At 40.1% G+C, this 12,618-nt stretch overlaps 1 protein-coding gene across 6 annotated transcripts in view; it reads left to right on the top strand.

The window, feature by feature from the left end:
- ARHGAP26 (Rho GTPase activating protein 26) overlaps positions 1-12,618 on the top strand; it is a 466,537-nt gene that overhangs the window by 283,047 nt on the left and 170,872 nt on the right. For all 6 annotated transcript variants that reach the window (XR_004430020.1, XM_033180801.1, XM_033180796.1 and 3 more), the window contains exons 15-17: positions 3,154-3,241; positions 5,068-5,126; positions 6,683-6,788. Coding sequence is in view for 5 of the 6 variants with exons in the window: in XM_033180801.1 (XP_033036692.1) it covers positions 3,154-3,241; positions 5,068-5,126; positions 6,683-6,788 (253 nt within the window). In the remaining variant the exon portion in view is untranslated. The remainder of the gene's footprint in view (positions 1-3,153; positions 3,242-5,067; positions 5,127-6,682; positions 6,789-12,618) is intronic.

Genomic DNA, 12,618 nt, shown 5'->3' with positions numbered 1-12,618 from the left:
CTGTTAGAGATAGGATATGCACATAAAAAACTGGCATTAGCAGTTGCCTCTACCTTTTCATGTATATGTCTTTTTTTCTTTGAATTCTTAACATGTGCATATATTACTTTCTCACTTAAAGAGAGAAAAACATTAATTTGCATACAGTATAATGTAGTATTAGAAAATTTAAGTGTACATAGGTAACTTTCCTAATGATTTCCTCCAAAATATCCTTCATTTTGTCTGCAGCACAGTGATAGACTAGATGACTCTTGGGACTGATCCAAGTGTGACATTTCTAAGATGTTCTCCCCTTATAACCACTGCTTCTAGTCTGTGTCTTCTGGTTTTCTGAATTCATGTGATAGTAGATTCAGGAGGAAATAATATTCATTCTGCTTTCCCCACATGATGCCTTTAGTACACTGGATTGCTCCTCTAGTTTAGATCTGTTTTACTGAGCAGCAGTGGTCAAGGGACATGGTAGAGAGAAAGGTACCGAGTTCTAAAGAAGAGTGTAAATGATGTCTCTGCAGCATATTCAGATGCCATCAGGAAGTTTCTGTATGTGACGGGAGCATCAGGAGGGAGGTGTGGAAATCAGCAGCACTTTCTGAAAATGGTGTAGCTTGGGAGGCTGTATTCAACTTAGTTTGGATTTTAAATGAATTAAAATGGATGTGCTCGAGTTATGAGCCTTGCCTCATCAGTGCTATAAAAAGCCCTTTAGCCGGGCTGTAATTTGACTCTCCTCTCTAATGTTACGCAATATTCCTATGGTTACAGAGCCCGAATAAGTGGAAGCTAATCATTAGTTTGCTAAATGTGGTTCATGGAACAGTTCACAACTCCCAGACTTGCCAACTGCTGCTTGTTCAGTTTCATGTTCACTCTTCTTGGGTAGAAGTTGGTTTCTTCCTTAGAAAAATGTACAGTAACATTTGTCTCACATCCAGGAACCATGCAGGGTGGCAGCTCTCCATGTGTCTTAGGATGGGGAAGGAAAGAGGTCATGCAAAGCAGAGGTTTTTGATACATGCTCTTCTGCAGGAAAAAGCCATTCAGGGAGTGCAAGATGACAAAGACACGAATTAAAGTGGCGGACATTTTGGATACTGGGAAAATCACATTTTGTGAACTTTTCAGAAATTTGCTGTGGTAGGACTCTATGGGATTTACTGTTCTGTGGCCCCAGAAATAAAATTATGCTCTTTAGGTTCCTCCTCGTTTGTTTCATGTGACAAGAAAGACTTCATTTGATTGCTCAGGGTCACCTGCAAACATCATACAGGTATTGTGCCTTTGAGAGCCACATGTTTCATGAGCTGGGGGCCCTTTCTTCTCTCATAACCCAGTGTGTGTCAGGGGAACACACGGAGAGCAGTTAACACCAGCTGGATTTGTGCCCCTACCTGGTGATGATAGGCTAAATCCTGAGGCCATTCATGAGTATTTGGCCTCTTTCTATTTGGATGAAAGTGGTTTCTTTCCCAGTAAATAGAAAATGTCTTGTGTCCACCTGCGACTTATTTTTTTCCAGCTGAAAGGCTGTTGGCCCTGCAGGAGGAACAGCTTTCTTCATTGATGTCACAGAATTATTCTTGGAGACTGTTCAGAAAGATGCAGTCTAGTGGCTGCCTCCCTTTACCTGGTGCATCATTTAGATCTCTTTGCATCGTAAAAAGACAGAAAACTTGACCTCACCTGGCTTAAGGGGAAAAAGGAATTTACTGGCTCACGTGATAAGAAGGAGAGGCAAATACAAGGGTTCAGGATCCACCGTTTCTGCTTATCTCGTCTCTGGATTTGTCAGACTTTCAGGCTCTGTGTGGTGGCACCTGGCAGTTACATAACCTCCCAGTGCAAGCCCAGCAAACAGAAAGTATCTGTTCCCGACTCCTGGAGAGTTACTCTGATTGGGCAGGCTTAGGTCTTGGGCCATCCCTCATCTAGTCATTAAGTCCAGAGAGATGATCTACTTTTGGCCAGTCTGTCCTGAATCTCATTTTCCACCCCTGGAAAAAGTAAGAAAAGGGTTGCTCTCCTACTCAAAATGAGGTGCTATGCAGAAAAAAAAAGGACTGGGAGCTGGAGGGCAAAGAACTAGTCTTTAGCCAGTATGAGGGAGCTGGATTCTCCCTCCTGTGCACTGAAAAAGACTCTGTGACCCTCCCACCGGTACATGTGTGACCTGGCCTGCCTCACCAGGGACGGGATGGGGATCTGTGAAGCAATTACACTCCCTAACCTCTGCCTCTTCTTCTCATCTCCTTGTGTGCTACTCAGGAAGATTACAGGAATTACCTCTTGTGATCTTTTATCGTACATGCTTGTTTAAAATATACTGATTTGTTTAAAAGTCCATGCAAGAAGAGACAAAAGAAATTGTCAGAGCTGATAGTTATGGTGGTTCTCATTGCACATTTGAACTTAAAGCAATTTTTTAAAAAATACAAAAGTAATGGAATAAAATGATACCACAGTCCACCACTTTAACCCAACCACTAATTTAGAGTATTTCCTTTCAGCTTTGTTCATATAAAAAGTTCATAGAGAAAGTTTCTCACAAACATATCTTGTTTTTTTTTTTATTTGACATTATATAATGCAGGCATTTTCCATGTTGCTTTACAGTCATTGTTGTCATATAAATCAGCGAGGTAATATTCCATCAGATAGACATACTGTAATTCACTTAATCATTCTTCTATCATTGGACATTTAGGTTGTCTCCTTTTTTTCTTTTTCTTTTTTTTTTTTATTCTGCTTTTACAAAGAAGAGTGTATGCTGAGCATATCTGGGGTCTGTAACTTTTCTCCTGCGTTATCTTATTTTCTGAGGATAGACTGTGAGAAATGGGATTACTGGTTCAAAGGGTGTAAACATTTTTAAGACTTTGATACATATTACCAAATTGCTTCTCAAAACTGTTGCATTTATCTCTCCTGCTGCCAGCAGGATAGGAGAGGATCAGTTTCACTACATTCTTGCCAGCAATAGATACTGGGATTTTTAGACATTTTCCTAATTTAATAGGTAAAAAAATACTGGTCGTGTTTGTTTTACTTTGCATTTCTCTAGTTACTAGCAAGATTGGATGCCTTTATGTGTGCTTATTTATTAGTTCCGTTGTATGCTGTGCTTTATGTACTGTCTTGTCTTCATTTTAGACCCCAAGACTGCTTCTGAGGCAGAAACAGATATCTGTGCTGAATGGGAGATAAAGACCATCACCAGTGCTCTGAAGACCTACCTAAGGTAGGGACTTTCCATCTGCAAGGCAGAGCGCCAGCTAGTTATCATGCAATCAGGAAGAAAGCAGTTTTATTTTCAGACTCCGGAGAGCTGTCGGGTGGGTGTTTGAGATGTGGAAACAGCTTCTGTGTGGGTGCGTTTAGCTCAGCTGGTCAAACCAATTGTAAATCATCCATAGTTGATGGGTTGCCTTTGTGCAATGACACCATGAGTGATTTAGGAAACTTTGTTCTATATGAGAAGTATTGTGATAATTAGCCTTGAACAGAACCTACAATGGGGTCTTCCCCGAAGTCCCTGAATAATCTGTTAAGAACACAAGGAATCATAAATCATATTCTGTTAAGAATCCATGATTACATACCCCATGTATTTTGATAGTTTCATACTTTACACAGAGTACATTGCTGACATGGTTCTTAAAAATGAGCACGTAATGGAACTCCTTTTTGACTCCTTCCCTTAGATTGGACAATATTATCTCCCTGGAGATACTATTTTCCTTGTATCATTTATATACGATATTACTGAACCCTCTCTACACCTCCTTTCATTATTAAGAGTTGGGTTATTGACCAGCTGCCTGCATCTTAGTTTCATGAATAAACCAAAGTATTTATGCTGGACTTGAAAGACAGGAATACTGTAGTTCTTCTTACAGAAAAAGGTGGGACCTAGTCTTTTTTTTTTTTTTTTATTGAGACGGAGTCTCGCTCTGTCGCCCAGGCTGGAGTGCAGTGGCCGGGTCTCAGCTCACTGCAAGCTCCACCTCCCGGGTTTACGCCATTCTCCTGCCTCAGTCTCCCGAGTAGCTGGGACTACAGGCGCCCGCCACCATGCCCGGCTAGTTTTTTTTTTTTTTTTTTTTTTTATTAGAGACGGGGTTTCACCGTGTTAGCCAGGATGGTCTCGATCTCCTGACCTCGTGATCCGCCCGTCTCGGCCTCCCAAAGTGCTGGGATTACAGGCTTGAGCCACCGCGCCTGGCCGGGACCTAGTCTTAAAAGGAGAGGAGAATGGTCATCAGAAATATCATAAAGTCTTTGTGTGGATTTTTTGAAGATGCAGTTGGCTGGAAAGCAAAGGAGGGAGGCCACAGAAAAGGAATTGCTGATGTAGATTTTATTGGCTATTGGGTAATTAGAGTCAAGAGTAAGACATAATGTGTTAACTAAAACTAGGAGTTGAATTAAGGGACCCAATGAGAATAAAATCTGAGCCAAGAATAATGTATAGTCCTATTGAGAAGTTTCCTATTTGAACTATCAGAAAAAAACTCAAGTTTATGGTTAAACATACTCATACCCTAGCAGGTAAAATTTGTTTGTATCATACATAATGTTAGGGGTTCTAGCCCTTTAGAATTCTGGACCAATACTCCATAGTGAATTCACCACCAAAACACCTACAAAAGTCTTTTATAGTGTTTCTAGATGAATTGATTCTAACAACAAGCTGCTGGGAAGATCAAGAATTGCAAATATGTAGTTAGTTGTGTGTTTCTCAGACACATCTTAAAATGCTATTGCTGATAGGTGAGTCACTGACTGAAAAGGAAATCTCTTATTTTGTGTTAGACTCTTGCATTAGCACTATTTTAGTGTTGACAATGAAACATAGTTGTATCTATTCCTCTAAAAAAGACAGAGAATAAAAATTTTGGATGAAATCTCTGAACCCTTGCAATAGGGAAATTGCATTGTTATTGTTTCCCTGTGATCTTTGTCTTTGAGAAATGTAATACAGTTTGTCAGTCTCTAGGCTGCTATTTAGAGAGAATATGATTATTCTTATTATTAAGCTGATTGGCCTGTCTCCTTTCACTCCAGGATGCTTCCAGGACCACTCATGATGTACCAGTTTCAAAGAAGTTTCATCAAAGCAGCAAGTAAGTCTTTTTTGTCTCAGTTTTAAGGGGAAGGGAATAGATTTTTCTATTTCAAAGAAGAGTCAGTATCCCAAAATAAACATTACCTAACCCTTCATATTCTGCATGTAAACTGGCCACATAACATACTCATGAGATTCTAACACAGAATAAAAATGAAACCAAATAGGGATTGCTAAGGGCCTTTCTACCACATTGAAATTACAGCAGACGAGAGAAACTTCAGAAGTCTTTTTTTTTTTTTTTTTTTTTTAAGGGGAGGAGGATGTTGGAGGGATAGAGAAAAACAAGTTTGCCTTTCTAGTTTTGATTATTGGAGTTCTAACTTCTTAGGTTTTTTCCAGCCTTTGAGTAGCATTTTGCAGAATGAATCAGACATTGCACATTACCTAAATTGAGCATTGGAAATGTTTCCCTGAATATGACACCATTTATATAACTTCACAGTCCTCTTTTCCATTATGTCTTCCATTTACAGCTTCTGATCATTCTTCAACTATATCATCCAGGTCCCTGGTGTCATATTACTGGTATTAAAATACATAGGGATTAGGTGCAAGCTACTCTAAGTATACTGGAATCTCTGGCTACATGGGTCAGGCCTCTTGTAAAGGGGCAGAGAGATTCTGTATCAGATTTAAATCCAGCATGAATCTTCACAGTATTATTATGTTGATAACTTGTGCCTCTCCCGGGTTCCTTTCAGCCTTTAAAATATATTTACTTTGGTAGCTACTACTGGCCTAATTTAGTAGTACCTAATGATAGCAGTCCTTATCTACTCATAGTTGTCCCCTTAAAACAGGAAGGAGAAAGCTAGGAGCAAAGATGGTGTTTATGTCATTTCTTTCTAGAGAAATTACAAACCCATAGCGACCATTCTCTACTTAAACCTCACATCAGTTCTATAAATAGGTGTGATGAGTACCATCAATCTATTTGCCAGAGTAACAAAGCCACTTACCCATGTTCAACCAAGAGAATGTGACAAGCCGTGATTTAGGTTACAAGTTGGCAGAAAGACTTGAATATTTTATCTGCCATTACTTTCTTTCTAGCAGGCTGGTTGTTACACGTGACTTGAGGATCCTGGACATTTTCCTTTGATTTCTTTGATGCTGTCTCGAGATGTTATTTTGATCTTTGAAACCCTTGCAATGTTATTCATGTAAGATTTGTTTATCACTTTACAAGTGCATAAAGTTCCTTACTTCCTTGAAATGAAGTCTTCCCTTTAGGGAGCCAACTACTCCTGAGTTTGTTCTCAGGAGCAGCTCTGGGTGTGCAGTTGACTGACTCCGTTTCATCACATCATCGCCTTGGTTTGGATTTTTTGATGACGGTTTTTTTGGGCAACCCTGTTCCAGAAAGCACCATTAAAAGGACTTCCAGATCTAGTCATGCTGGCCATGCAGTATGCACACAAGACAAGACTGTAAATCTTTGAGAAGTCCTTGGTCTGTTAGTGCCCATCCTTTGGTTTCCCTTGATTTTTCATTCTTAAAGTTGTTTAGCTGTGACACTGATAAAATATTATCTCCCTCATTCCTTTGCAGAACTGGAGAACCAGGAGTCTCGGGTCTCTGAAATCCACAGCCTTGTTCATCGGCTCCCAGAAAAAAATCGGCAGATGTTACAGCTGCTCATGAACCACTTGGCAAAGTAGGTTTAAGACCAATTACTAGCCCTTTTCTTACCCCTAAAAGTTCTTATCTTAGCAGTGAAGCTGATCTCAGTTCTGCTTTTGTTTCTCTCTCCCACTATTGTATCAGGTATGCTGGAGGCTTAGGAAAGAGATGTGTGAAATGTTAATTGCAGTGGAGAACAGCAGCAAATGCCAGATGGCCTTCCCCGAGGATGCTGGGGAAGTGCTCATTTCATCCAGGCCATGAAGCCGAGTTTTCAGGGGGATTTTGCCTGTGATGATCAAGGGCAAACTGGAGTGTGGTGTCCATGATACCAGGTCGCCACACAGAATTTTGTGGGATTATAAATTGCTCATCAAGAACAAACAAAAATATGTTATGGCTTTACAGAATTTGGGTATTCAGTAAGGAGGCCTGGATATTAGAGCTGACTCTGTTATTAACCTGCTGCTTAACCAGCCCTGAACAAACCAGTGAACTTTCTATTCCTTAGTTTCCCCATTCTGTCTAATGTGGATAATAGACTCCCCTTTTTCTGCAAGGATCATTGATTTTTGAAGTTACATGCATTAAAGCCTTTGAAGAAGTATAAAGGAATTGTTTTCAGCAAATACTCGCTTGTCCTCTGAGATAATCAAAGCATTCAGTCGGGACCTGATTTTCTGCTAGGAGTATTTACAGTCTTGGAATGGTTTTGAATATTTGTGTATTTACTGTTCCTTGACCTGTTTACAAGTGGCATTTCTGACTTCCCATGCTGCATTCATCACTACTTGTGTGTGTGTTCTAACCTTCCATTGACTTTGATGGTATGTTCTTGATTGCAGGCTGGAGCAAAAGAAAAGAATGAAAGCATAACAGTGAACCTAAATTATTAAACCCTACATTCTACTGAACTGATGTGTTATAAATTTGGCCTTTATAGTCCACACTTTGCTATGCCATTAGGGTATTTCTTTGGGATAAGTTGATATTCTTCTGAGGGAGATTGTAATGGTTAGTTTTCATCTTTCTGTCAAGCACTTGATACTGCCTTTGGGAAAAAGAGTGATATATATCATGAAGATTTCCACCATGTCCTCATTTCCATCAAGAAGCAAACGTATTTTGTGTGTTGTTGGGAAGCAATTTGGCAAAGCCACGGTTGCTCCATTACTGATCAATTTTTTTTTTCTTGGCTTCCCATAGCAGAGCTGCTTGTTCAGGAGTACTTAGGAAGCATAGCAGATAGCATGCAAGTTTACAGGATAATGCCCTAACGGTGTCAAAGAATCCTGATGAAGCATGTTTGAAATAATGGGAACTGGGCTTTAAACAGTAACTCCAGATGCTCTGAGATGACAGTTTAGTACCGGTTCCACACAACCTAGAGTCAGGCGTTTGTTAAGCAGAGAAGCTGGTTTAGATCTTAGTTGCAAAACTTTGCACACTTGAAGGACAAACACCAAGACACAGGAGGTTCCAGGTACACCCTCCATCCTAGTATGTGTGGGGATGCTCATGACTGCTTCATGGCCATTGGGTCTTAAAGAGGCCTTCAGGCCTGTGGAAAGCAGCTGGAGAAGGGTTAGGAAACATCTGAAAGCCATGGGCCTTTTCAAGCTGTGCAGTTGGAAGGAGCTTAACTGAACTGAGAGAGACCAAAAGTGAAGGGTGACCCAGCAGAGCCAGTGTTGCATTTCTCCTACTTTTAAATTTCCTTTAGGATTGTTAGGATTCTTTAAAGAAGAAGAAAAAAAGATTTAAAAAACAAAACCAAACCCTTAAGGTAGATCTTGAACAGTTGAACTTGTTCATCTCCTGGTTGGATGACTCACTTTCTCCTCCTTTTTCCCCTTTCCCCCTTCAATCCCATTATATTCAGTCCATCCTTGTTACTAACCTAAGAGTTGTAAACTGGAATTTGCAAATCACGGTTGTGACCTTGACACTTTTTTGGTTTTTTTGGCCTTCTAACCAATTTAAAGCAATTTTCTTGCTGGAGTTGTTTACTTCATAGCATTTCTTGAGCATTATGTCTTATCTTTGAAACTTGAGAATGATTTTCTGTGGTTTTATGGCATTTCTTGTTCATTTAATTATCAAGAAATCTACCTATAGACAAGCTCTCATGCTGTAATGTGAGTTGGTTAGAGCTAGTATTAGACTATAGCAGACTTAAATTCTTAGCGTGCTGTGTTCTTGGTCTCCCGAGCCTCTATATTTAAAATGTCCCTGTGGAGAAGGATATGAATGAGCAGTGTTGAATCCAGTAAAGAGTATTTATTTAGGTCTGAAAGAATTCTTTGGCATCCAGAGGAGTTCTAAGATTCCACTTAAACTTTATATTCTCATTTACAGCACTGTCCTTATTTTAAAATCAAACAGTAAGGGAAAGTTAACTTGGGACAAGAAGTTTGTCTAATTCCAGTTTTCTCAGGTTTAGACTTACCCTAGGCTACGCCTGAGCTATTGTTCCTCTGGGCTAGTTACTTAATGGTCAGCTTCCTTCCTAAGTTTTGGTTTCAGGGCTGATTCTGCTGGAAAACTGATGTTTACTTCTCTCATTACCTACTGTTTGCCTTGTGCATCTCAGAATTCTAGTTCAAAGGCAAGACATTTTGTATTGTATATTTTTTAAAGTACTCTTTTGAAACATTTTCCAAAATTGATTTCCCTTAGCCACAGAGGGAGAATTAAGGCATTTTTTATTAAATCCCAACTAAAAATTCATTCAGAGGGGGAAAAAAAGTCTTGGGTTGGGGGGAAGGATAAAAACTCCAAACCTGGCCGGGCGCGGTGGCTCAAGCCTGTAATCCCAGCACTTTGGGAGGCCGAGACGGGCGGATCACGAGGTCAGGAGATCGAGACCATCCTGGCTAACACAGTGAAACCCCGTCTCTACTAAAAAATACAAAAAACTAGCCGGGCGTGGTGGCGGGCGCCTGTAGTCCCAGCTACTTGGGAGGCTGAGGCAGGAGAATGGCGTAAACCCGGGAGGCGGAGCTTGCAGTGAGCTGAGGTCCAGCCACTGCACTCCAGCCTGGGCGACACAGCGAGACTCCGTCTCAAAAAAAAAAAAAAAAAACTCCAAACCTCTAAAGCAAATGATTACCAGGGCGCATCCAAATCATAGAGATGTTGGATTTCTTTCAGACCTCAGAGGGAACATAAAAATTATAGGCAACCATGCACATATTTTTGTAGTTTCAGCTTAAATCTACTATGATAATTAGATGTTTTCTGTTTGGATCTTGGAATCTAGTATACAGTCTGGAGTCATGTGCCTCAAAGGATGGTTAGAATCACCCGGGGTGCTTGTTTACGTTGACATTTCTGGGCTCTGTGGGTCTACTCAGTCAGGATCTCTGCCTGGGAATCTGCATTTCTGATTTATTTCCCAGGTAATTATTATGTGAACAGTGATCTAAGAACCATTGGCCCAGAGAATGGGCCATATGCAAGGATTTTCTAGGAGCGAGAAATGATATTGAGAGGAATATGGATTGGGATGTAGGTGAATATTAGATGTAGCAGTGAATTCAAAAGGGAGATTTGTTGTCATGATTAAATTAGCTTTTAAAAATCCAGTTTTGACTTTTCAAGTCTTTGCAGTTTGACTTTGCATTGAGTTTTCAACAAATGTTTTTGTTTTAAAAATCATACAAAAGGCATTTTTACTTAAGAAAAAAATCATTCCCAGCTAGCTGTGGATCCTTGTGCCAATTTTTCTACCTCTTTGAGCCTCAGTTTTCTTTCTCCTCCGATTGTATAATTCTGTTATTTTTATCAGGTGGAGCAGGACACAAGAAAAGTATCCCACTTTTATAATCATAGGAGGAAATAAGAGTAATAAAGACTAATTTCATGGTGATTTCCTAATATTTACATATTATGACTCCAGGTATGTTGTATATCCCCACACATACCATTCGTAGTGGCTCATGTGGATTTATTACGGTGTATGCAGTGAGGAAGGATTTCAAAGAACCCTTAATACATCAGGAGTAGATATTAAAAATACCTTTTCACAGCTGGTTTTCCCAAAATACTTGTTGAGAAATAAACCTTAGTCTCTTTCCTTTTTTGGAGCAACTGTTCTTTTGTTGCAGGGGTGCTGGAGAGGCAAAAGACTATTTTGCTTCCCCAGAGAGATACGGTATCATTTAGGATGCTTTGGGCTGCAAGAAACAGAAAATCCAATTCAAAATGGCTTAAACAATAAGGAGATCTGTTGTGTCATGACACAGAATCTGTCCTGAGAGTTGGTTAGTTTCTCAGCTCATGAAGGACTCAAGCTATTTCCATGTTCCTGCTCAGTCAGCATCTTGTGTTGGCTAGCTCCTTGCAGAGTCCCAGTGTACTGCACTGTGTCCTTGCATGTTAGTGCTTGTCCAGAAGCAGAAAAGGCATTATTTCTTCTCTGAGTCTCTTTTTAAGAGCTAGGGTGATACTTTTCCCAGACATCCTCCAGCACACTTTATGTCACATCTCATTGGTCCAGAGCAGTCACTGGGGACCACCATGATTATCTTCCGTCCAACAGGATTTATCTGAGCCACTTGTGGGAGCATTGGATATCAGAATAAAGGCAGAGTTTTGACAGAATAAAGACAGCCCATGGTGTCTGTGGCACGTAGTCTTGGTAAATCACATTCAACAGAGAGTATTAAGTCTCTTGCATGGTGTACTAACACAATCAAGATATATGGGACAAAAAGACCAATTTTGGGAGGAGAGATGAGTACATCTGCAATGTGGGCACATAGGCACTAAATTACAAGATTTTAGGGGGTGGGAGGTAAGAGAGGGTAGTAAAGAGGGCAAAATTGACTTTACTCCGTTGCCTCTTGCTGATTCCCTATTTGTTCTTTTCATTACCCAATTTTCTAATGTTTATTTTGATCATCTGTTGTATGTTGTGACTTTCCAAAATGGACAAAATTCTATAGATCACTGGGATTATAAAGGAATATTGTGGGGAAAATGCTTGGCATACAAGTGAGACCTTATCAAAATATGTAGACTTTGTTGGCAGAAGTTACCAAGGATTGAGCACGTTGTAGCTTGGGTTTTTTTTTTTTTTTTTTTTTTTCGTTCCTGTGACTTGAGTCTGAGTACTTCCAGGCATCCCTGCAAATCAAAAAGGATGTATTCATATTTCTTTAATGATCTAGAAACAGTGAATTGGGTTCATGTACAAATGCTTGTGGTTATAAAAAAAAAAAAAAAAGTCTTGCCAGGCATTGGCATCAAGGAGGATGAGCCCTAGTGGTTCAATAGCATTCCTTGAAGTTCTTAAGAAGGATTCAAAATAAAAGGAAGTGAACATTAAGACTTAACATAAACACATATTAGATACTCTAATATTTCTTCTTTCTCCATCCCAAGTCTAGAAGATAAGATTTAACTTACCGATGAGCTGTTGAACATGAGAAGAGCTAGTTATTCCTTTGCCATCAAGACTGGTCCAAATAAAATAGCCATAGAATTTTACAAAACACATTTAAAGAACGCAGTATTTTGAGATGATGGCTTTCTAAGATGGAAAGCTCCTGTGAGTTTCTCTGGCTGCCTTTCCTCAGCCATACACCTTGGCTCTGGAACCTTTGTTCTCTCTAATAACCACTGAATACCACAGTGCTGCCAGTGCAGGATTGCTTGGCCACTGGGCCACTGGTGGTATGGCCTGATACCCCCACGCAGCCACATTGACCCCATTCTCCAGTCCCATCAGGCTTTTTCCTCACTGACTCCCACTAGGAACGCAGAGTTCCAGTGATTCCAACCCTTTTCTGTCCCTTGAATCTGTCTGCTTTTCTGTGTCTCCATCAGTACTCCTGTAGTCCAAGCTGCCATTGTGTCTT

This window comes from Trachypithecus francoisi, unplaced genomic scaffold (assembly GCF_009764315.1).
Source record: "Trachypithecus francoisi isolate TF-2019V2 unplaced genomic scaffold, Tfra_2.0 Lachesis_group2, whole genome shotgun sequence".
NCBI lineage: Eukaryota > Metazoa > Chordata > Mammalia > Primates > Cercopithecidae > Trachypithecus > Trachypithecus francoisi.
The sequence above is the reverse complement of the archived record's forward strand: the minus strand, read 5'-3'. Positions and strand labels throughout refer to the sequence as shown.